This window comes from Podarcis tiliguerta (genome assembly GCF_965153285.1).
Source record: "Podarcis tiliguerta genome assembly, chromosome: 6".
NCBI classification, from domain to species: domain Eukaryota; kingdom Metazoa; phylum Chordata; class Lepidosauria; order Squamata; family Lacertidae; genus Podarcis; species Podarcis tiliguerta.
The window spans coordinates 91190008-91214482 of record NC_139539.1 but is presented as its reverse complement, the minus strand read 5'-3'; the positions used below and the strand labels follow the sequence as shown (position 1 = coordinate 91214482).

The 24475-nt window shown below is 48.5% G+C and overlaps 1 protein-coding gene across 2 annotated transcripts in view; it reads right to left on the bottom strand.

Moving 5' to 3' along the window:
• LOC310680074 (ADAMTS-like protein 2) overlaps nt 1-20893 on the bottom strand; it is a 47912-nt gene extending 27019 nt beyond the window's left edge. The window contains exons 1-6 of one of the 2 annotated variants that reach the window (XM_083446310.1): nt 20573-20893; nt 15561-15703; nt 12087-12162; nt 8398-8500; nt 7137-7282; nt 5667-5790 (exon numbers count right to left, since the gene is read on the bottom strand). In XM_083446310.1, coding sequence (XP_083302436.1) covers nt 5667-5790; nt 7137-7282; nt 8398-8500; nt 12087-12162; nt 15561-15703; nt 20573-20659 — 679 coding nt within the window. In that variant the 5' untranslated portion in view covers nt 20660-20893. The remainder of the gene's footprint in view (nt 1-5666; nt 5791-7136; nt 7283-8397; nt 8501-12086; nt 12163-15560; nt 15704-20572) is intronic. The other variant, XM_083446311.1, reaches the window with a different exon arrangement.
• Between the last annotated feature and the right edge of the window lie 3582 nt (nt 20894-24475).

The window sequence follows — 24475 nt, the reverse complement described above, 5'->3', positions numbered from 1 at the left end:
ATCTGGACCTCCAGGGGGCTGGCACCCAAGACTAAAAAGGTGGAAATCTGCCCAAAAACATGCTCCGACCACAACGCTCTGAAATTAGATCTCAGACTTACTCAAACCGGTTCCTTCAGATGGAGAATGAATGACACTCTTTTAAGAGATCAAGAGATTGTGAAAAAGGCCCAAAAAACATTAAAGGACTATTTTGAGATAAATTTGAATACTACAGTAGAAAAAAGAACGATCTGGGACGCAAGCAAAGCTGTCATGAGGGGGTTTCTGATACAACAGAATACAATTAAGAAGAAGCTCTGGAATGGAAAGAAAGATAAAATACTGGAGAAAATACATCAAGGAGAGAAAAAATTGAGAACTAAACCAAAGTCAAAGGATCTGTTGAGAGAAATTAAATTCCATCAAGTAGAATATTCAAAATTGATTAATCAGGAGATTGAATGGAAAATAAAACAGATGAAGCAAAGATCCTTTGAATCAGCAAATAAATGTGGAAAGCTGCTAGCTTGGCAGCTGAAAAAAAGACAAAAGTTGAATACAGTTACAAATCTAGAGATTGAAGGAAGAACGGTGCAGAAACCAGAGGAAATTAGGAAGTGCTTCCACAGATATTTTAAAGAACTTTATGTACAGGGGCCTCAGAAAGAATCAGAGATAGATCATTTTTTAAAGACAAATGGACTATCAAAAATAACTCAAGATAAAAGATCAATCTTGAACTCTACAATAACCACCCAGGAAATTGAAAGTGCCATTCAGAACATGCAACTAGGCAAATCTCCAGGCCCGGATGGGCTTACCTCCAAATACTACAAGACTTTGAAAGACTATTTAACACAACCCTTGTTGGAGGTATGCAACCAGATCATGGATGGGAAGAGGGCACCAGAAACGTGGAAAGAAGCGTTCATCACATTGATACCTAAGATAGAATCTGAAAAGACTCAACTCAAGAACTACCGCCCCATCTCACTCCTGAATGTGGATTACAAAATATTTGCAGACATTTTGGCAAGTAGACTTAAAAAAGTTTTAATTGAAGTAATTCACAAAGACCAAGCAGGCTTTCTCCCTGGTAGACATTTATATGAGAATACCAGAAACATCATCGATATTTTGGAACTTTTACAAACTAACAGGAACACAAGGGCGGTGTTAATTTTTGTTGATGCGGAGAAAGCATTTGACAATATATCTTGGATGTTCATGAAGAAAAACTTGGAAGGGATGGGAGTGGGGCGGGGGTTTGAAAATGGGTTACGAGCAATTTATTCAGAGCAAAAGGCCAAATTAATAGTGAACAATGTGGTGACGGAGGAGTTCAAAATTGAAAAAGGGACACGACAAGGGTGCCCTCTATCCCCTCTTTTATTCATTTCAGTCCTGGAGGTGCTATTGAACATGATAAGGGAGGACCGGCTGGTACAAGGGATAGAGGTCGGAGTGAAACAATATAAACTTAAAGCTTTTGCAGATGACCTAGTTTTGACATTGCAGGAGCCAGAATCCAGTACAAAAAGAGTTCTTGAACTTATATCTGAGTTTGGTCAGGTGGCGGGGTTTAAGTTGAACAAACAAAAAACCAAGGTTTTGACCAAGAATTTGACACTTACAGAAACAGAGGGGTTTCAGAGAGAAACAGAATTAAATGTGGTAAAGAAAGTGAAATACCTAGGGATCTATTTGTCTTCCAAAAATTTGAATTTATTTAAGGACAATTATGAAAAATGCTGGTTGGAAGTAAAGAAGGATTTAGAAATTTGGTCAAGATTGAAACTTTCCTTGTTGGGAAGGATTGCAGCAATTAAAATGAATGTATTGCCGAAAATGTTATTCTTGTTTCAAACCCTACAGATCGTGGACAGAGAGGAATGTTTTGGAAAATGGCAGAAGGATATATCTAAGTTTGTCTGGCAGGGCAAAAAGCCCCGAATAAAGTATAAAATATTAACTGATTCAAAAGAAAGAGGGGGGTTTGCCCTGCCGGATTTGAGGTTGTACTATGAAGCTGCAGCCTTCTGCTGGCTGAAAGATTGGTTTTTGCTAGAAAACACCGACGTCCTAGATCTGGAAGGTTTTGATAATGCATTTGGTTGGCATGCATATCTATGGTATGACAAGGTTAAAGTTCACAAATTGTTTAAAAGCCATATTGTCAGAAAAGCGATTTTTGCAGTCTGGATGAAATATAAAGACTTATTAGAGAGTAAAACACCGAGGTGGCTATCACCGGTGGAGGCCAAAGCTCGAAAAAGACCCAATATGGAGGCCTATTGGCCGAAATATTGGGAATTAATTGAAAAAATTGGAGACGGTTGGAAGTTGCAGAGCCAGGACAAATTAAAAAACAAGGTGCGAGATTGGTTACATTATGCTCAAATTCAAGAGGTTTTTAAAATGGATAAAAAGGTTGGTTTCCAGGAGGGGAAATCGAAACTAGAGACAGAATTGTTAGAACCAAAGACCAAGATTTTATCTAGAATGTATAACTTGCTGCTTATGTGGAACACACAGGATGAGACAGTTAAATCTGCTATGATAAAATGGGCACAGGATGTTGGACATAATATTATGTTTGAAGACTGGGAAAGGTTATGGAACACCGGAATGAAATTCACGGCATCTAGTGCCTTGAAGGAAAACATTATGAAAATGATATACCGGTGGTACATGACCCCAGTCAGGCTAGCCAAGATGCATCACCTGTCTGACAACAAATGTTGGAAGTGTAAGGAAGCAGAGGGGACTTTCTTCCATCTCTGGTGGACCTGCCCAAAAGTGAAGGCCTTCTGGGAAATGATTTATAATGAATTGAAAAAGGTATTTAGGTATACCTTTCCTAAGAAACCAGAGGCCTTCCTGTTGGGCATGGTGGACCAGAAAATGTCAAAGAAAGATAGAACTTTGTTTATGTACGCTAGCACAGCAGCAAGAATACTCATTGCAAAGAGTTGGAAGACACAAGATTTGCCCACGCTGGAGGACTGGCAGACGCAGTTGATGGACTACATGGAGATAGCTGAACTGACCGGCAGAATCCGAGATTTGGATAAAGAAACAATTGAGGAGGACTGGGGAAAATTTAAAGATTATCTGAAAAAATATTATAAGCTGTATGAATCCTAAGAAAGTGCATGATTAGGAAACGTTAAGCTTCTGCGAATATGATTAAGTAAATGGTAAAATTAGTGACAAAAGAGAAAAGGAGACAATTTAAATTGAATATGTTATGTTTATTTTAAAGGTATTGAAATTGAGATATAATATATTGTATTTGGATACATAACATTCGAAAGTTACAACAAGGTATGAAATAAGGTAACAAAATGCTGACATTGTTAATGCAAAGAACGCAGAATCGGAAGGGGTGGGGAAGTCCAAGTTTTATTTTGTTTTTGTTGTTAAAAAAGAGAAAATTTGTTTCTTGTAACTACTTTATTTGTTTATAAACCTATAAAATTATGGAAAAAAATAAAAGTTTAAGGAACCTGAAAAAAAAAAAAAAAAAAAAAAAAACAGAAGGTCGGCGGTTCGAATCCCCACGACGGGGTGAGCTCCTGTTTCTCAGTCCCTGCTCCTGCCCACCTAGCAGTTCGAAAGCACGTCAAAGTGCAAGTAGATAAATAGGTACTGCTCCGGCGGGAAGGTAAAGGGCGTTTCCGTGCACTGCTCTGGTTCGCCAGAAGCGGCTTAGTCATGCGGGCCACATGACCCGGAAGCTGTACGCCGGCTCCCTCGGCCAATAAAGCGAGATGAGCGCTGCAACCCCAGAGTCGGTCACAACTGGACCTAATGGTCAGGGGTCCCTTTACCTTTACCTTTATACCACCCTACAGCCATAGATCGCAGGGCATCAGATATTAACATCCTGGAACTGAGGTCTCTCCTAAGGCAGAACTGCACATCACGTACAAACGCGTTTAACAAACTCTTCCCAGCCATCCCAAAGCAGCTTTGGAAAGAAAAACTCTGGAGCAGTGCAGAGGTAGGAAAGGGGTGCAATTGTCAGCATCGCCCTTGAGCCTGTGCCACCAACTGGACTCATCCACTTCAACCCCAACTGGGCCAGTCGAGGTGGGTAGCACTTCCAGAGACCACCTTCAGCACAGGAACAGGTCAAAGTGCTGTGGACTCACAGCTTAGAGTAGTGAGCACCGGATTCACTCCAATAAGAAGACAGTCATCGCACAGCAGAGTATAGCAGAGCATAAATGACTCGGAGAGCAGCTCTGTAGAATATCTTCTTTATTCTATCTACAACTATAATATACAACTATATACAGAGCTAAATGAGGTCTAAACAAAAATGAATGCTGAACTGCACTGAGTGTCCAGCAACCTTATCTATACACACGATCTCTCTCTAACACTCAGTCTCTCTCTCTCCGACACACTGACTGACTGATGTTAGGCTGGAGCGAAATAAGTAGAGAGCAGAAAACCGCCCCTCCTCTCTGGAGAATCAGCAGAGCACACCAGCAGATTCTTGGATATGGGAGGGGTGAAATCTCCTCAGCAATAACCCTTCCTCTGCCTCCTGCTTTCCTGCTGAAAATGTCCAGCAACGCTCTAGCTGCTTCCCCCCTTCACAGGACCGTAGATGTGTATTTCCAAGGTAAACATGCAACTGCAACCCCTTAGGGTGGGAAATGGTGACAACCCCCTAACTTTCCGTAGAAAAACAACAGGCAGGTGAAGGATTAAGCGCCGCATCCCATTCCTCTGCTTTAAATTGCCCCATTCTGAAACCGCTTTCCCTCACCAGAAATTGCCTTTGGCGGTTTTGTCGTACACCTTTGTATGTACAGTGGTACCTCGGGTTAAGTACTTAATTCGTTCCCGAGGTCTGTTCTTAACCCGAAACTGTTCTTAACCTGAAGCACCACTTTAGTTAATGGGGCCTCCTGCTGCTGCCGTGCCGCCAGAGCAAATTTCTGTTCTCATCCTGAAGCAAAGTTCTTAACCCGAGGTAATATTTCTGGGTTGGCGGAGTCTGTAACCTGAAGCGTATGTAACCCGAGGTACCACTGTAATGTGTAGTTCTGCTCTTAAGCTAACATGATTTCTCAGTTCAGTTCTGCACCTTCTAATACAAAGGCTCAAGGTAAAGGTAAAGGGACCCCTGACCATTAGGTCCAGTTGTGACCGACTCCCGGGTTGCGGCGCTCATCTCGCTTTATTGGCCGAGGGAGCCGGCGTACAGCTTCCGGGTCATGTGGCCAGCATGACTAAGCCGCTTCTGGCGAACCAGAGCAGCACACAGAAATGCCGTTAACCTTCCCGCTGGAGTGGTACCTATTTATCTACTTGCACTTTGACATGCTTTCGAACTGCTAGGTTGGCAGGAGCAGGGACTGAGCAACGGGAGCTCACCCCGTCGCAGGGATTTGAACCGCCGACCTTCTGATCAGCAAGTCCTAGGCTCTGTGGTTTAACCCACAGCGCCACCCGCGTCCGCACAAAGGCTCAGTAGCACCCAACTATATTTTATGTTAATTCTTCAAGCTCCTTCTTGGTTATTGCTTTGGCTTCAGGTATGGGGCTGGGGGGGGGGAGCTCCTGCTCTAGCCTAAGCGATTCTTCTGCCAACTTCCTGAGGAGAAGCAAGAGGGGTACCAAGAGGCAGCGTAGGAAATAGCTTAAGTGCTGTTAGCAAAGTGTACCTAAATGCGAGATCCCCTTTCGGAAGCTACCCGAGACGCGGTAGCAAGTAGTTCCATCTCCTCCGCATACTTGGCACCGATCCATCACCTGGGAAGAGTAGAGGCTGCCATCACACCCGATTGGCTGGAGAGAGAGAAAAGTGGGGGCAGACTTGAGAGTGCGGAAACTTTCCGGGAGCCTAATCCATACCCCAGACGAGAAGCCATCTCTTCTGAACCCCTTTAATCACTTTCAAAATTGAAATGCATGGATCGCTGTGCATTTGCTCACGTTCCGTCCTTTGTACAAAAGACTGTAAGAAGAGCCCTGGCAGGTCACGCCAAAAGGCCCATCTCATCCACCGTGCTGCTCTCTCTGCGGCCAAACAGATGCCAGTCAGGCTGCTGCCAGTGACTGCCACGGCCGGTTGCCCAGGAACGTACAAAGACAAGGAATGTTCTTACCGACCACTTTTTATTTAGTATTTACAGAGAGAGGCTTTATAACCCAGCCTATTGGATAACACAAATGGCGGAAGGGACAGGAAACATGTCCATGGGCAGATTAAGTTGCTTCCTTCCTGGAAATGGCTCCCAGTACGTTTCCAAGCTAACCTTTAAGGCCCTAAATGGCCTCGGTCCAGTATACCTGAAGGAGCGTCTCCACCCCCATCGTTCAGCCCAGACACTGAGGTCCAGCGCCGAGAGCCTTCTGGCGGTTCCTTCACTGTGAGAAGTGAAGTTACAGGGAACCAGGCAGAGGGCCTTCTCGGTGGTGGCGCCCGCCCTGTGGAACACCCTCCCATCCGATGTCAAGGAAATAAGCAACTATCTTACTTTTAAAAGACATCTGAAGGCAGCCCTGTTTAGGGATGTTTTTAATGTTTAATGGTGTATTGTGTTTTTAACATTCGGCTGGGAGCCAGCCCAGAGTGGCTGGGGAAACCCAGCCAGATGGGCGGTGTATAAATAAATTGTTGTTGTTGTTGTTGCATCAGTAGTAGTGTTGTCCCGAGTGAATCTCCACCCCACCTCCCCGTCTCTCCCACTTTCTCATTCATCATTTTCATCACATCCTCTACAGGTGCTGCTACGTGCCCTCTGTCTTTGAGCTCTTTGCTCTCCTACTTTCAAGGCTCGCCAGGTTCTGGGAGATGGAGGGTCTGGGATGCTTTCTAAGACACTGTGTCCATCAGCTGTCGCCCCCTGGTGGTGCTTCCTCCTCCTCCTCCTCTCCCATTATTTCCTAGCTTTTCCCCTCATCTGCCACCGAGCCGTGACCTCCCTCAAACCCCTGTTGTAATTCTAATCTGACAATGTCCCTGACAATGCCTGTGGGAAGCTCACAAACAGGGCATAGGCTCCCCTCAGCCCTTGTGATTCCATGCAACTGATATTCAGAGGCATACTACCTCCAACAGTGAAGGAAGAACATAGCCATTGTAGGTCATTCCTGAGTCCAGGAGGTGGGTCCTCCTTACAGTGCTTTACCTCACACTTCCCACTGATGCAGACCCCTTGGTAGGCCCTGTCCTTGCACGACGTGCCATCCTGGGCGCGAGCCATCAGCTGCCTCTCTCCGTTCCTGGTGGTGCACTGGAGATCGCACGGCTTGTTAGAGATGCTGGTGTAATCATCTAGAGCAAAAACACAGGAGAAAACTGGAACACAGGGTGACATGGCAGCGGTCCAGGAGAAGAGAGGCGGAAGATGCTCTCCTCTAAGGACCAATGGGATCAGGCTGACTCTGCTGGAGCTTTGTGCAAGCTGGGTGCTAAGGTCAGTTAAATGATTTTAACATCCACTGCCACCCAACTGAGACATTGGGCGGTCCTGGGTGAGGAAACCTATCAGCTGAATTTATGCTACCGACGTGGTTTTCACCATCGCTCCCGCCTCAACACTGCTTGTTGTAGTTCCTCGAAAGCGTAGCAAGCTTTATTGTGGAATGGCTTTTTCACGGACTAGAGCCCACTTTACTCAGAACAGCGATTACTCACTGATAGGAACACATTTTCCAAGCTTGCAAATCCTCTCCCATTACCTGAATTAAAGAAGCATAAGCTGTGGGTTAAACCACAGAGCCTAGGACTTGCCGATCAGAAGGTCGGCAGTTCGAATCCCCGCGACGGGGTGAGCTCCCGTTGCTCGGTCCCTGCTCCTGCCAACCTAGCAGTTCAAAAGCACGTCAAAGTGCAAGTAGATAAATAGGTACCGCTCTGGCGGGAAGGTAAACAGCATTTCCATGCGCTGCTCTGGTTCAGAAGCAGCTTAGTCATGCTGGCCACATGACCCGGAAGCTGTACGCCAGCTCCCTTGGCCAATAAAGCGAGATGAGCGCCGCAACCCCAGAGTCGGCCACGACTGGACCTAATGGTCAGGGGTACCTTTACCTTTACCTTTAAGTAAGCTAAAAAGGCTGTGTTATCACCAGTGACTGATGTTGGAAATGGTCACAATCTTGTTGAAGAATTCCATCTGAACTTTAGCCTACCACCGTTTCTCTTGCATTTCATACCGTTTTGGCCCCATCATTAACATTTTCTGCTATATATCTAACCCCGTGTGTCATTGCGTGCTGCGGTTTCTACTCTACAAAAAGTTAGGTCACAATGAATCTCTGTCTTTAAAGTGCCAGGGGGACTTCTGCTGTTTTGCTCCAAGAGTCTTACAGATTGAAGACTCCACCAAGCCTTGTAAGTGCAGCAACTTCATCTGAAAGCTTCTGCTGAGTAACGTAGGGAAGGCAAACCTGGGTAGAGAGGCATCCACTGATAGTGCTGCTTCCCAAAGGCCTTGGCGTTGAAACTGGCGCACTGATACTGCTTGAAGCTGGCGGCGTTGGCAGGACAAAGCTGGAGGGAGAGAGAAACTCAGCTCATCACGGAATCCCCTTTCCTCTCAACAAAAGGTAGGCCAGGGTAGGTCTCACCATAGCTGCTCTTGTGTTTCAACATCCCACAGACCCTCCTTCCCCTCCGTGGCAGGAGGAGAAGGAGCTGGCCACAGGAGCATAGCTGTCAACTTACAGATTTGAAAATAAGGGGCCAGAAGCCTCAAAAATAAGGGATCAGCAGCCAAAATAAGGGATTTTCCGGGCACAGGTATGTTCGCCTTCTGAGCCCCTCCGAGCCAAAGGCAGAAAGCCCTGCCAGCAGCCAAACGAAGCCTCAAGCGGTGGTTCCCACAGCGCAGCAACCCGGCAAAGGGGATGCAGCAAGGAAAACCACCATCACCTCTCCGCTGGGAAACGCTGAGCAAAGGCGAGTCCCCAGGCAACGCGGCCAATTTGATCGGAACAAAGCATGCAAGCTCCACCCCCCCAGTCGTTCTTAGACTCCTTATTGGGTGAGCAACGCAGCCAAGCAACACAGTTGGAGCCTCCCTCCTCCCTGGCCGGCAGGGAGGGAGGGAGAGGAGCTGCTTCCTTTGAAACCCGGGAAATTTAAGGGACATCATCTATAGGGGACAGCAGTGGGACACGGCACTGGGATAAGGGACTTTCCCGTCAAATAAGGGACGGTTGACAGCTATGGTTCTCACTGTATTTGCAAAGGCTCTGAATTTCAAGATTTCAAGCAGGTGGGGGTTTTAAGATCTCCAGATAAAAAGAGAAAGATTCAGGGCTAAAGTAGGACAAGATGCCAGCAATGCAATTGCAAGATTGGCTTTTTAAAAGCAAGTCATTGTTGGGGGGGGGGGTCGATCTGGATCCTGGCGTGGCAAGGAGGCCCACTGTGGTCTTGATCTAGATGGTACCCCTGACTGAGAAGCAGTTTCCATATGTACCGGAGGGGTGGGTCAGGTTTTTTCTCTCTCTGCTATTCTAAATTACCTTACAGAGTCGTTAATGTAGATAACAGAGGACCATGTGGGCCACACATGGCTTCTTAGAAGGGTGGGATAAAAATCAAACAAACTCCTTTATTTCTGAACTCCCTAGAGCAGTGGTTCTCAAACTGTGGGTCCCCAGATGTTGTTGGACTACAACTCCCATCAACCCTGAGCTCTGGCCTTGCTAGCTAGGGGTGATGGGAGTTGTAGTCCAACAACATCTGGGGACCCACAGGTTGAGAAAGGCTGCCCTAGAGCCTATGGGTGCCAAGGCACTCACAAATGCTTCCTGTAGCACCAGTGAAAGGCCTCTGTAAACAACCCCTCAAAAATCCAAAACACTTGAGACGGTTCCTTCTTCCCACTAAGCTAGGTTTGACCGGCTCTGCATCGTTCTGAAACATGCCCATGTTTCACTGGGTAGCAGAATCAGACCACCACCCATCCTTTCCTTCTGAACAAAGGGCAGGTGGAAAGAGCTTATCTCTGCGAGTGAGTTTAATGAGTGGGGCAGCCCAGCCAGATGGGTGGGGAATAAATAATAAAACAGATACACATACATACACACACACACACACACACACACACACACACACAGTAGTACCTCGGGTTACATACGCTTCAGGTTACAGACTCCGCTAACCCAGAAATAGTGCTTCAGGTTAAGAACTTTGCTTCAGGATGAGAACAGAAATCGTGCTCCTGCGGCATGGTGGCGGCAGGAGGGCCCATTAGCTAAAGTGGTGCTTCAGGTTAAGAACGGACCTCCAGAACGAATTAAATACTTAACCTGAGGTACCACTGTGTGTATGTGTGTCTATCTATCTATCTATCTATCTATCTATCTATCATCTATCTATCTATCTATCTATCTATCTATCTATCTGGATTGATGGGGGTGGGGAGGGCCACAGTATTTTGTGGTCCTGTCTCTTTTACTGCTCTTTTAGCTGTGGCAGCTATTTTGTGTTCTAGCATGGCCCCACAGTGCAGCTGTTTTGTGACTGGCGGCCCTTTCTTCCCCCCCTCCAATTGTGCCCACTTCTTTCAACCATTATGCATTCATTTCCTGTCACTCTGTCTCTCATGCACACCCATTGACACAAATACATGAGCACCAACCCTCCCTCTCCCCTTCATTCATCCATTACCCACTCATTCATGTTCTCTCTCTCTCTGTCCATCTCAGTTTAGGGGTGGCCATGTGGCCCCCAGGTTGCAGATTTTGCCCATGTACCACTTTAGCTATAGGGGCCTCCCGCCATAGCTGTCAACCTTCCCCTTTTTGGGGGGAAATTCCCTCATTCCAGTGCCGTTTCCCGCTGCTGTCCCGGATTGTTACATATCCCGTAGACTGACAGGTGAGGATGCTGATCCCTTATTTTCAAATAAATAGTTGACAGCTATGCCTCCCACTGCCGCTGCACCGCCGGCGTACGATTTCTGTTCTCATCCTGAAGCAACGTTCTTAACCCAAGGTACTATTTCTGGGTTAGCGGAGTCTGTAACCTGAAGCGTCTGTAACCCGAGGTACCACTGTAATCTTTGAGCAGACCTGAGCACCCTTCTGAGGCTGCAGTCCTGGGAATAAGCCCCGCTAAACTCACGGGAACTCAATGGTGCTCACTTTTGAGTAGATGCATATAGGACCGAGCTGCAGCTTGCAGCCTGGCAAGCCCAATAACACGTCCTCAAGTTCCATACATATTGATGCCTCCATATAGATAGTAGTAACCAACCAATTGCTAGTTGAATTCTATTTGATTTCATGCTCATAGCAGCAGGGGCGGAGGAAGGGGGCGGTGGGGGTGGTCTGCCCCGGGTGTCATCACTGAGGGGGGTGACATTTGGCGGGCCGCCCACCTGCGACTCCCAAGCCTACCCCGAGCCATCGGGGGAACGGGGCAGATCTGCGCCACCTTGCTAGCAGCCTTCCCCAATTCCCCCTTCATTTTGACAGCTTGGGGAAGCTTGGGAGTCACGGGCGGGTGGCGTGGCATTGCGCCCTGGTCCAGGGCTGCTTCGGGGGGGGGAAGAAGGAAGGGAGGAAGGCTGCTGGCAAAGTGGTGTGGCTCCCCCCCCCCCGCCCAGGAAGCAGCCCGCCATGGGCGGCTTGCCCCCTGGGACACTCGTCCCATCCTCATGGCCCCGCCCCCAAGTGCCAGTGGGACATGGAGAGCGCTGTGGGTTAAACCACAGAGCCTAGGGCTTGCCGATCAGAAGGTTGGCGTTTCGAATCACTGCGACGGGGTGAGCTCCTGTTGCTCGGTCCCTGCTCCTACCCACCTAGCAGTTCGAAAGCACACCAGTGCAAGTAGATATATAGGTACCGCTCCGGAGGGAAGGTAAACGGCGTTTCCGCGCGCTGGTCTGGTTCGCCAGAAGTAGTTTAGTCATGCTGGCCACATGACCCGGAAGCTGTACGCTGGCTCCCTCAGTCAATAAAGCAAGATGAGCACCGCAACCCCAGAGTCGGCCACGACTGGACCTAATGGTCAGGGGTCCCTTTACCTTTACCTAGGTGCCAGAGCAGCTAGCTCCGCCTCTGCACAGCAGCCCACAGAAAGAATCCATATCTAAATAAGGATCCAGGAGACTTGATCTTACCTGCTGCTGGCATAGTTGGTAGTGCTTGGACTGACCCAGGCACATGCTACTATTTGTCCCCTGAGAAACTTGCAGCCTGCAAGAGAAAAAAAGCAGTGGAAGTTTTTGCTTCCCGGGCTCAGGGGCGCCATAGCCCAGATACAGGCAAACTTGGCCCTCCAGATATTTTGGGACTACAATTCCCATCATCCCTGACCACTGGTCCCGTTAGCTAGGGATCATGGGAGTTGTAGTCCCAAAACATCTGGAGGGCTGAGTTTGCCTATGCCCGCCATAACCTCCCCTTCTATGCAGGGTTTGAAACGCCATTGCAACACCCGTAACAATTTCTGTTGCCCTTCTTTGTCAGTTTGCTACTGCCATCATACACAACCCAGAAGTGGAGAGGAGAAGCCATCATCTCCCAGACTGGGATGGGTGTAAGGGCTCTGGTCAGACCTCACCTGGAGTACTGTGTCCAGTTCTGGGCACCACAGTTCAAGAAGGACACTGACAAACTGGAACGTGTCCAGAGGAGGGCAACCAAAATGGTCAAAGGCCTGGAAACAATGCCTTATGAGGAACGGCTAAGGGAGCTGGGCATGTTTAGCCTGGAGAAGAGGAGGTTAAGGGGTGATATGATAGCCATGTTCAAATATATAAAAGGATGTCATATAGAGGGGGGAGAAAGGTTGTTTTCTGCTGCTCCAGAGAAGCGGACATGGAGCAATGGATCCAAACTACAAGAAAGAAGATTCCACCTAAACATTAGGAAGAACTTCCTGACAGTAAGAGCTGTTTGACAGTGGAATTTGCTGCCAAGGAGTGTGGTGGAGTCTCCTTCTTTGGAGGTCTTTAAGCAGAGGCTTGACAACCATATGTCAGGAGTGCTCTGATGGTGTTTCCTGCTTGGCAGGGGGTTGGACTCGATGGCCCTTGTGGTCTCTTCCAACTCTATGATTCTATGATTCTATGATTCTATGACTCCCATTCCTGGGCTTCTTTCTGAGTTCATTAGACCTGTCCCAGAACCTGCTTTCGGTCCTGGAACATGTTCAAAGTGCCTCTGAACATGTGCAGAGTGCAAAGATGGAGAGATACAGCCTTGTTCACTGTAGAGGTATGGCTGATTTTAAAAACTTTTGCACTTGGCAGAGACGGCAAAGTTAAAATGTTTAATTAGAGAAAAATCATTACTGACATTTATTAAGAATTGGAAATTTCTTATGGACTTTTTGTGTGAAAGAGAAAATTAACTTGTAATATCTGGATTTGAAGATTGAAAAAATACTGTTGTATAGAAGATAGAACGGTTGGATTTTAATGAATGAATACTATATTTGGCTGCAGGAAATCCTTTTATCTTTTCTTCTCTCTCTTTAGGTTTTTCTTTTTCTTTTCTTTTCTACCTTCTGCCCTTTTTCTTTTTTTATAGGATGGTATTTAAAAAGATAATCTGTAATGGCTATGTATTTCTGTTTATCTTTGAATAGGTATCAATAAATAACTCTCTTTTTAAAAAAGAACATGTGCAGAGTGCTATTTTCTCAGCTATAAGTAGCCCCAGCCAGCACTCATGCATGCTGCAATAATAATAATAATAATTTATTATTTATACCCCGCCCATCTGGCTGGGTTTCCCCAGCCACTCTGGGCGGCTTCCAAAAGAATATTAAAATACTGTGATGCATCAAACATTAAAAGCTTCCCTAAACAGGGCTGCCTTCAGATGTCTTCTAAAAGTCTGGTAGTTGTTGTTCTCTTTGACATCTGGTGGGAGGGTGTTCCACAGGGAGGGCGCCACTACCGAGAAGGCCCTCTGCCTGGTTCCCTGTAACTTGGCTTCTCGCAGTGAGGGAACCGCCAGAAGGCCCTCGGTGCTGGACCTCAGTGTCCGGTTAGAGCAATGGGGGTGAAGACGCTCCTTCAGGTATACTGGACCGAGGCCGTTTAGGGCTTTAAAGGTCAGCACCAACACTTTGAATTGTGCTCGGAAACGTACTGGGAGCCAATGTAGGTCTTTCAAGACCGGTGTTATATGGTCTCGACGGCTGCTCCCAGTCACCAGTCTGGCTGCTGCATTCTGGATTAGTTGTAGTTTGTGCAATTAAAGGTAAGTCGGGAGTTACTAAGTGTGTGTCATCTAGACAGGCACGAGAAGTAGGATAGCTTCTGTTGGAAAATGCCCGTAACTACCAAAAAAGAAAACCCCACAACCCAGCACTCCAAACCCCTGAAAAAGCACAGCTTTCCAAAACCACCATCATTACTGGCCCTAGATCTATGAAGTCCTTTAGAGCAGACTTCCTGATCTGAAGTCAGGAGGCTGTAAGCCTCAGCTCTGAAGGACCATGGGCAGAAAGACAGACGCCTGCTTTAAGCGCCTGGCTTTGTGTAGCTTCTTTTCATAGTCCTGTTGCATGAACTCAGCGGGGCTTTGATGCACAAACCGACCCCTCCTTCCTTGAGCGACTACTGTCATTACATTCCGTGGAGTGTGCATAGATAAATAGAATTTTTTTAAACAGGGTGACTGGAGCTGTTAGCTATGGAGTTGGGTTTGCTGTTTTTAAGAGAGACACTGGGGTGCCTTGTTAACGGCGCAGTTTATTTCAAAGCATGTTTGAGAATCCTGCCATCTCCAGACGGAAGGCACCTCGGCATATCTGGACCCTAATTATGCAGCCAGCCAGCCCACATAAAAGAAGTTTTCCCCACCTTTCCTTTTGACGGAAGGAAAGCGGAAAGGAAGGGGGGCCTCGATCAGGCTTCCTCCGCTCAGAAGTGCGTTCATGCAGAATAGAAAGGAGGGATTTGGGGGTGGGGGGGGGGTGAGGCAAAGCATATTGAGTTCTTGGTTGGCAGGCCTCATTAGCGTCATGGGATCTGGAGTAGCGGGTTCAAAGAGGTGCCTCTTCAAGGCTTCCCATTCAGCTCTTGGGAGAGGAGGCAGGGGCTTCTGCAAAGGCCTCGCAAGCCAATTCTGGAGGGGAATTTGAGTGGGTGGGCCGAGGACGCGGCTGGAATTCGTGAGAACGAAATCTGTCATCGTCATTGTGCAACGCCTCCCCTCCCCTTTCAGCCGGGGGAACCGCTCAGGATGTGAGTTGTTGTACCTCAGGAGGATGAATAGACCAGCCCGCTGGGGCCCTGGGAATACAATGATGTTCAAAGGCGAAGGGGCGCAGAATAAGAACGGAGAGGAAATGAGAGGAACGGGGCCAAACCCAGGGAGAACCTCGGCTGCCGGCAACTTTCCCCTTCTCTGCTCTTCAGTGGCGTAGCGTGGGGGGTGCAAGAGGGGCCGGCCGCACCGGGCGCAACATCTGGGGGGTAGGGTTAGGGGGCGCAAATCCACGGGTTAGGGGGTGCAAATTACTTGCCTTGCCCCGGGTGCTGACAACCCACGCTACGCCACTGCTGCTCTTTTTATACTGCGGTGGCGACAACAGCTTCAGCTACTTGTCACAGCGTTCATGCCAAGCTGGCACTTACCTCTGCCGTAAGCAGTGCCTCTCGCGGGACATCACCCCCCCTCCGCAGGTGCGCGAGCAGGTAGACCAGGAGCCCCATTCCCCCCACCACTTGGTGACCTCTTCGTTCCAGGTACCGGCTCCTTCTGGTGCCTCCCTACTGTCCTGACAAAAACAGGGAATGGTTAGCATGGGAACTCCATCCCCACGTGTTTTCCCAACCACACAGCTCTGCTGCTGTTCATATACACATGCATTTTGAGCTAGCCGGGGTTTTTTGTTTTATTTTTGTGGGCAACAAATGCTCCTCCTTATTTGGTCGAGACTGAATGGCACCACTCAAGAACGCTTGCCGCATGCCAGTGGCATAGTGTGGGGGGTGCAGGGGGGGCCGGCCGCACCGGCCGCAACATCTGGGGGTTACGGTTAAGGGGCGCAAATCCATGGGTTAGGGGGTGCAAATTACTTGCCTTGCCCCGGGTGCTGACAACCCACGCTACGCCACTGCCGCATGCCCTGCGTTTTGCTTAATTTCGTGATATATTTAGAGTGCAGGGACGTGCGTTCCCCTGCTGCAGAGCTTTGGGTTTTAAAGTTTGGGTCCCATTTGCCCTGTGCTTTTAAAGCTGTAGCATATAACTAACAACTCCCAGCACTTGTAAGAAACTACAATTCCCAGGACTCTTTGGGGAAAGCCATGACTGTTTAAAGTGGTATGATACTACAGTGCAGATGGGGCTTTCAATGATTTCAAGATTTCAGTAAACAGAGAGTGGGTAGCCCTAAGTATGATTATATTGACATATTGTCCAACGGTAGAAAATAAAAACAAAAACAGATTGTCTTTTTCTGAAACTCCCATAATGCTTGCTGCTCTGATCCAGCTGTGGATTAAATTATTTGTCCGGAACTCCAGAACTTTGTGCTGGTATTCTCAGTCTGCCCTCTTTCAGGCCTTGCCCAAGACATTTTTCTGCCTTCGGTGAAGAAATACATACACGCCACATTGCATAGTACCCAATTTATTTTGGCACCTGAGGCAGAAAATCTCAGTCACCTCTTCCACTCCCCGGCAGGAAAAGTGCAACAAACTATATTTTAAAGCTTTTTTTTTTTACCCTTTCCTGAAACCCAAAATCTACCAGAGGCACCCATCTCACTCTGCCTAATGGTAGAACTGGTCCCACGTGGCACTTAGTTTCACCAATCCTACTGAGCCCAGACAGATTACCAGATGTGTGGTATAAAAACACACACCTTACACATGATTCATTGTGCAGGATAATACAGAGACTGAGCTATTCTAAGATGAGAGTGTTTCACACCACGGCAGTTTGGTTATCCACTCGGCTTGTCACAGGCTCAGTGGATAAGAGTGACATTTGGCTAGCAATCTGCAAGGGATTATCAGCAATCCGAGACTTCGCTCCTACTTCTTGAACTCTCCAAGAAAACATGGCAACTGGGTGTACCAGTTTGCAATCCGTCTTTGTCAAAGTACACCTGCAAACGTAATGTGCAACAGTTTGACTTCAAACACATTGTAGGCATGCACCAAGGAGCCATGAGCATCCACTGTTCCTAGCCCTAGTCCTGAGTATTTTGAAGTTTACATGCATCCTAGCCATGGTAAAAGCGTGAAACAGCTCCAAATTCCTCTGTATGGACAAAATGTGTTTGTCTTGGTCCTTCTGTCTTTCTCTTGTCTCCTTTCCGAAAAGACTCAATTGCGTCAGACAATGATGAGTGGGTAGAAGCCACCTGAATATAAAAGAATGGAAGAATATGTCCACAGTGCAGTGTCTGAAACTCCCATTGTTCTAGGTGCATTTTGCGACAGGGAATTACATTAGCGCAAGCAGTTTCTGAGCTCTGGCCACAGGTATTGTGCCTAAGATTTCAGATTAAAACTGCAGTGTGGAAGGAAAGGAGGACCATTTTTCTGCCTCCCCACTTCCAGCCACTCTCTGAAAAGAAGAGGCCCTCTTAAGAATATTAGGGGGGCGGGCAGAGGAAGACTAGATCATGTGAAAAATGAACATGTAATATTTTAGGTGCAGTTCAATTCATTTTCAGCTTTGTATTCTTGTTATTAAAAAGTGTGCCTAGACATTCCATTGTTGCGCCCATGACCTCGGTTTAAGGTGCCATTTAGCTCCTAGCTTTCATATCTCAGTTTACAACACTGCCACAGTGGGAACATACAGAGCACAATAATTAAGGGGAACTGTGTGCCAATATTGAACCAATATTGAGAAACTGCTTAGTTAAAAGATTGAAGAGTCCCTGTGCAGCACAGGACGAGCCTTGCTAATCAACTTTTTCTAAGGACAGATAATCTGCTGCGTCTATCCATCGGGATTGCCACTCACAGAGGAGGCCACCTTGCACTTCTGCATGAGTCCCTGCTCTGAGCATGCCTCTTCCCAGAGGCACTTCTACAGCAGCAACTCGCACAGAGATGCAACATAATACATCCGCATGTGCGTTTAGGAAGGCAAGATCCGTAAGCAAAGAAAATAGTTTGTGAAACAACAGGGAAGTGTGCATCCAATTTATTTCAGGCGGAGAGTGTGTCTCGGCTGCCGGAAGTTTGCGGCACGGTGGCAAAAGAGAGCGTAGGCCTCATTTGAGAGGGGGCGACAACCCCTCCCATCCTAGACGCGGAGAGAGATGTCTCCCTCTGGCTATTCACAGTGAGGAAACGGCAAAGGGCTTCCTCACAAGCCTCTGAGAAACAGGGCCACAATGGCTGCAGTGACCCATGAAATCTGGGAGGCTCCGGCAAGCTGATTGAAGTTAGTGGGGGGCGGGGTTGCCTCCCCCCGTTTAGAATAGCAGAGGTACAGCTTGCTGGCTGGCCTCTGAATGGGTGTTCTGTAATAATGAGGAGGATTTGACAGAGTTTTTACAGCTGCAGGGAGACAAGTGTTATTAAAGAGCACAGAGCTCTAATTAGAGCTTCTCTGTCAGGTCTGAAGGTGTGTCTTTGCCTCCCTCCCCAAATGAATGGCCCACACCTGCTGTTAATGGGAAAATGGAAGAGGGAAAGGAGGGGTGCTTAAGGCTAGTTTACCCCAGAGACAGAAGGTCCAGGAAAATGGGGGTGGGGGTTTTCCTGCTGCTTAAAAAAACCTCATCAACCTCGATTCTCTTTTCAAGGGAAGTGGTTTGTAGCTGAGGTTTCACTTTATCCAAATATCAAAACGTCTACCGCTCTAGATTCAGCCCAGCAGAACATGCCCAACTGATGCGATTTAGAGTGGGTTATATCTGGACCACTGCTAAGGCATTCTCAGCAGCAGCAGCCCCACTGTGGAGCCCCTTCCCAAGGAAAGATGGGCACTCCCCCCTCCTCACCTGCATTCATGTAGCATGTAAATATTTCCAGGATTGTGGCCGATAGTGTTTTTCCACTCCTGCTTTTTAACGGCTATCTACAATGATTTGAATTGTTTCATACAAAACTATTGTTGTGAGCTGCCCTGAGCGAAAAAAGGGAGGTGGAAAAAATGAAATAATAAACGAAGAAAGAATAGTCGGATGCTAAAATAGGGTACATAGAAGTTGGAGCAATGAAAGTGCATGGGATTGATCCTGCATGTGAACTAGGCTTCCTTCCATAGAGTTTTCTTACCACACGTGGCTGTACCAACCACACACCATCTAAGTCAGTCCTGGGATCCCAGGAGGTGCTGGAGCACAATGCTTTGGTTATCTGTGCATGCAATCCAACCGCTGTGCTGCAGCAAGACTTGTCTGCAAGGGGGATCCTGAGGAGTGGGCTTCTTAGTACAGCCACTTGTCCGGGAATCACATGCACATAATGCAGTGAAAATATGGATACACTGAGAAGTTTGCATAGCACTGTAGTCTTGGGTCCTCCCCACCTGTGAATTGCCCTCATTGCCACATAATGTACCATATTTTTTGCTCTATAAGACTCACTTTTCCCCTCCTAAAAAGTAAGGGGAAATCTGTGTGCGTCTTATGGAGCGAATGCAGGCTGCGCAGCTATCACAGAAGCCAGAACAGCAAGAGGGATTGCTGCTTTCACTGCGTAGCGACTCCTCTTGCTGTTCTGGCTTCTGAGATTCAGATTTATTTTTTTTCTTGTTTTCCTCCTCCAAAAACTAGGTGCGTCTTGTGGTCTGGTGCGTCTTATAGAGCGAAAAAATACGGTATTTAGGATCAGGATTTTGGACTCTCCAGGCGTCAGCTCGCATTAAGGGCCACAGCTTCCTTTGGACTCTGTTTCCACACATTATTATCCAAACCAGGCTTTGCTCTTCTCCAAGTCTCTAACTCAAATGCAATACAAGTGCATTTTGTATTATAAAAAACCCTCCTGTGCGTTTTTTCCATCCGGCATTAACGTTATTCACACGTGAGCAGAAACAGCCGGAGAGGCTGTTCTTCGTGCCATGTGTTAAAAACGCCTCCACTTCAAAGGGAAAGACGACTTGGGAGCTGAAGCGGCCAAGGGGAAAGCAAGAAGCGGGTCTCCGGAGCCAAAGGAAATCCTAGCAGGGGACTTTTCAAAGCATTTCGCTTTCCGGGTCTCCTAATCCCTTGGGAATCCAAAGCAGCGAAGGGAGTGGCTGGCGCAAAGTGCCACCCGTTCCCTTCTTCCTGCTTAAATTCGTGATAAAATGATCTCTGGCTTGGAGAGGGGCTGGTTTTAGGGGGCGAGGAAGAGAGGGAGACGAACAACAACAAAACAACAACAACAACAAAACCCGGGCGCGTCAGACTTTGGTGATACAGCGGCTGGGAAAAGGAAGGCGCGCGCTGGGGCGCATTTCTTCGGTTCCCAGGCCCTGGGCGCGGTGGCCAGCGGCTGGGAGCCGACTGCGTTTGCCCTCCCCAGTCCCGGAGGCTGAGCCGGCCAAGGCAGCCAGCTGCCCCCCTGGCAAGTCGCCTCGCAGAGGATCCTCCGGGGAGGGCGCACCAACCCGGAGCGCGCCAGGGCGCACGGCAGCCGGCGGCGCCCAGGCTCCCTGCGTCCCTGGCGGTGGCCACCAGCCCCCTTACCTTAGCGCCCAGGGCGCCGGCCAGCAGCAGAAGCAGCGAGGGCGCGGCGAGGAGCCGGCGGGCAGAGCAGGCAGGAGGCGCGGCCATCGTGCGCGCTGCTAGAGCTCCATGGGCAGCCAGGAGGCGGCGGCGGCAGCAGCAGCAAAGCCCCGGCGGCGGCGGCGGCGGCGAGAGGAGCCGCCTGCGCGCAAACCTGCATGGCCGAGCGAGTAATTAATGGCTTTCCAACCTGTCGGGCGGCGGCGAGAGCGCGGCGCGCAACCCGGCGGCTCCTGGGCGGCCGTGATTGACAAGGCGACCTGAGAGCCACCCGAAGCCGCGGCAGCCAGGGGGGCGGAAGGAGGGAGCCGGAGGCGGGGGGAGCTGGGTCAGCCCCCGGCGAGTCCTCGCTCTGCAAAGGGAGACAAAGGAGCCCGGCTTAGCAGCATCCTTCCTGCCGCGGCTTCTGGGGGAGGAGGATGAGAGCGCGGTGGGGGTCGCATCCTTTCCACCGGAGGGGGGGTCCTTAACCATTACCCCCCCCCCAGAAAAGTAGGGTAATAATTGGACTTTCCCTTGGGATCCGGCGCGTGCAGGCTTCCGAGTTTAACAGAGCTCTTTGTCACCAGCGCATCCTTCCCTAATTCTAAAATAGTGGCTCTTAAACTTTTCCTCCGCTGGCCACACTTTCGGAATAGCGCCATGCCGACTTCTTTTATCAGGAAGAAATAAGCAGAGGTTTTTAAGCTTTTAAGCAGAGGTCGGATAGCCATCTGTCATGGATGCTTAAGCTGAGATTCCTGCAATGCAGGGGGTTGGACTAGATGACCCTTGGGGTCCCATCCAACTCTTAAGATTCTATGATTATATGAAATACATTGGGAAACCAAAAAAAAGCCACTCCTGGCGGTGCTCAAGTCTTCACCACTCTGTTCGAACTGCGACGGTTCTGGATCACAACTAGGATTGTCTGCAGTGTCACTTAATGTTCCTGCTGTCCAGTGGCGTAGCGTAGGTTGTCAGCACCCGGGGCAAGGCAAGTAATTTGCGCCCCCTAACCCGTGGATTTGCGCCCCCTAACCCTAACCCCCAGATGTTGCGCCCGGTGCGGCCGGCCCCCCCTGCACCCCCCACGCTACGCCACTGCTGCTGTCCCTTAAAAATATATTTAAACATCCGTTTTCTGGAAAAAAAATTAAAAAGTGTTTTGATACTATATGAAACGCTTGTTTCGTCCTTGAATCTTCTCACCCTCTCATGCCACACCAGTGTGGCAGCTGCTGCCCCATTTGAGTAACACTGTTCTGAGATCACCAGTGGCGTAGCGTGGGGGGTGCAGGGGGGCCGGCCGCACTGGGCGCAACATCTGGGGGGCGCGCGCTCGCACTCGCAGCTCTCTGCCCCTACCTGGCTCACTCACTCTCTCTCACTGCAGTGCTGGCTGTGCGAATCCGATCCGAGCCGCCGGGTCGCGGCCCACTGTGGAGGGGGGGGTGCCAGGCGTGCGGTGCGGAGAGAGAGCGAGGGACTATCTGGGGGAGGGACAGTGCAGCGGGGGGGGGCGCAAATTACTTGCCTTGCCCCGGGTGCTGACAACCCACGCTACGCCACTGGAGATCACCACCACTGGATTGGTGGATTGTTGTGGATTCAATTATTGTAGGACCCTGTTCAGCAAGAAGTCTGTTCTGAGAAGAGGACGAAGAGCAGAAAGTCCCCCATTTGCCCCTGGCACACACAGGCATGACGCACCCCTCCCAAAAGTGGCTGTGAAGATGTCCCATTGCTCTTTCCACCATTCAACACTCTCTCACGCAGAGACACTTCTGTTCTCTGTATTGACAGTTAAAGGGACATCTGGAATTTCTCTTAGCCAAATTTAGCCCTGGCCGGGGTCTTCCGTTGATGATATCTGGGTAAGCTTCACTGAGATAATGCATAAGAAGCACTTAGAAGAAATGCTATATATACACCCTTTGTGCTTATGGTTCACCCTCTTCCTTTGCTTCCCCCCCCAACAAAACAGCCCTGTGAGGTAGGTTGTGCCAGGCGACTACTGCATAAAATAGAGAGTGTCTCCCCCCTCCCACTTTTAATCGTATTTCTGCAAATGTGGACCTGAACTGTCAACTTTTTATAGATGTTTGTACATCATGGAGAGAGCAGTCTTGTTGTCTGAGGAGCCCAGGACCTCCCTACGCACTGCCCAGGCTTGCGCCCCAAAGGGGTCACTTTGGCACTGCTAACACAGCAAAAACAATGTGGCCGGCAGCAGTTTACGAGTTAACGGTCTCTGCAGCTACAGCAGGCGCTGTGATTCTGCAGCGGTTTGACTTCACCTCCACAAATGCACTCCATTGCCTCTCGAGATAGATGCCAACCAGTATTCCCAGCTGTTATGTACTGAGTTGAATAGGAACCAAAATGCAGGAGTCTGATTGGCCCTAGAACAATAGGATTCAGAACGCAACAGTCTGATTGGTCCTAGAACAATGGGATTCAGAATGCAGCAGTCTGATTGGTCCACAGGAGCCACCCAATCCAGCTCCAGGTGGAAGTGAATCCGCAACTTGATTGGCCTACAGGAGAATCCCAGGAATTAGCCAGTCAGTGGGCCCATTATGTAAATAATGTATATAAAGCAGACATTCTGGGGGAACTTCCATTCCTCCTCACCACTATGAGCTGAATAAAGGGCATGAAATCCACTCTCGACTCCAAGTATATTTCACCAGCATTAACTGGATGTTGCCAGGAACCAAAAGAAGAAGCTGGAAGCAGAAATATTTTGGCAAAAATATTGAAATTAGCGATACGGTTAAAAGAAATCTTGCCCTATGTGGACAGAGGACCACTGCGGTGAAGAGCTGTAGTTCAAAGGTGAAGCAACTGCTTTTGCAGGTCTCACGTTCCCTCTCCAGGCATGTCTGGCAGTGGCGATCCTACAATTTTGGGCCCCAAAGCTTGAAATGTTATGGGAGCCACTCCCAGCACAACCAGCAACAAGCTCGGTGAAACCAGTGTTATCTTCTTCAATGGGGTTGTTCCACAACAGATCAGCACAAATTTTCCGCAAGTTTGCATTTTTGGTTGTTGTTGTTGTTTAGTTGTTCAGTCGTGTCTGACTCTTCGTGACCCCATGGACCAGAGCACACCAGGCACTCCTGTCTTCCACTGCCACCCGCAGTTTGGTCAAACTCATGTTGGTAGCTTCGAGAACACTGTCCCACCATCCCGTCCTCTGCCGTCCCCTTCTCCTTGTGCCCTCCATCTTTCCCAACATCAGGGTCTTTTCCAGGGAGTCTTCTCTTCTCATGAGGTGGCCAAAGTATTGGAGCCTCAGCTTCACGATCTGTCCTTCCAGTGAGCACTCAGGGCTGATTTCCTTAAGAATGGAGAGGTTTGATCTTCTTGCAGCCCATGGGACTCTCAAGAGTCTCCTCCAGCACCATAATTCAAAAGCGTCAATTCTTCAGCGATCAGCCTTCTTTATGGTCCAGCTCTCACTTCCATACATCACTACTGGGAAAACCATAGCTTTTACTATACGGACCTTTGTTGGCATTTTTGGTATCCACTTAAATTAGGGATGCCATATTTCAAAAAGTGAAAATCCGGACACAAAAGTTTTTGAGCTATTTCTAAGGATATTTGCCAAAATCTAGACTTCCGATATGGGTTGCCATAGTTTGGATTTTCCTGGACATTTCAACATTTTCTGCCTGGACACTCTTCCAGACTGCCATTTTCTGGCTATGTCCAGGAAATTCCAGAAGTTTGGAACCCTAACTTAAATACTTTTGTGAACTCAATGTTATTCCTAGAGTCTTGACCTCTGTTAAAAAGGGGGTGGAGAAATTAGCCACAACAGAACAGTCTACTTACTGCAACATTCCACCTTTACAACATCTGTGCTACTAACGC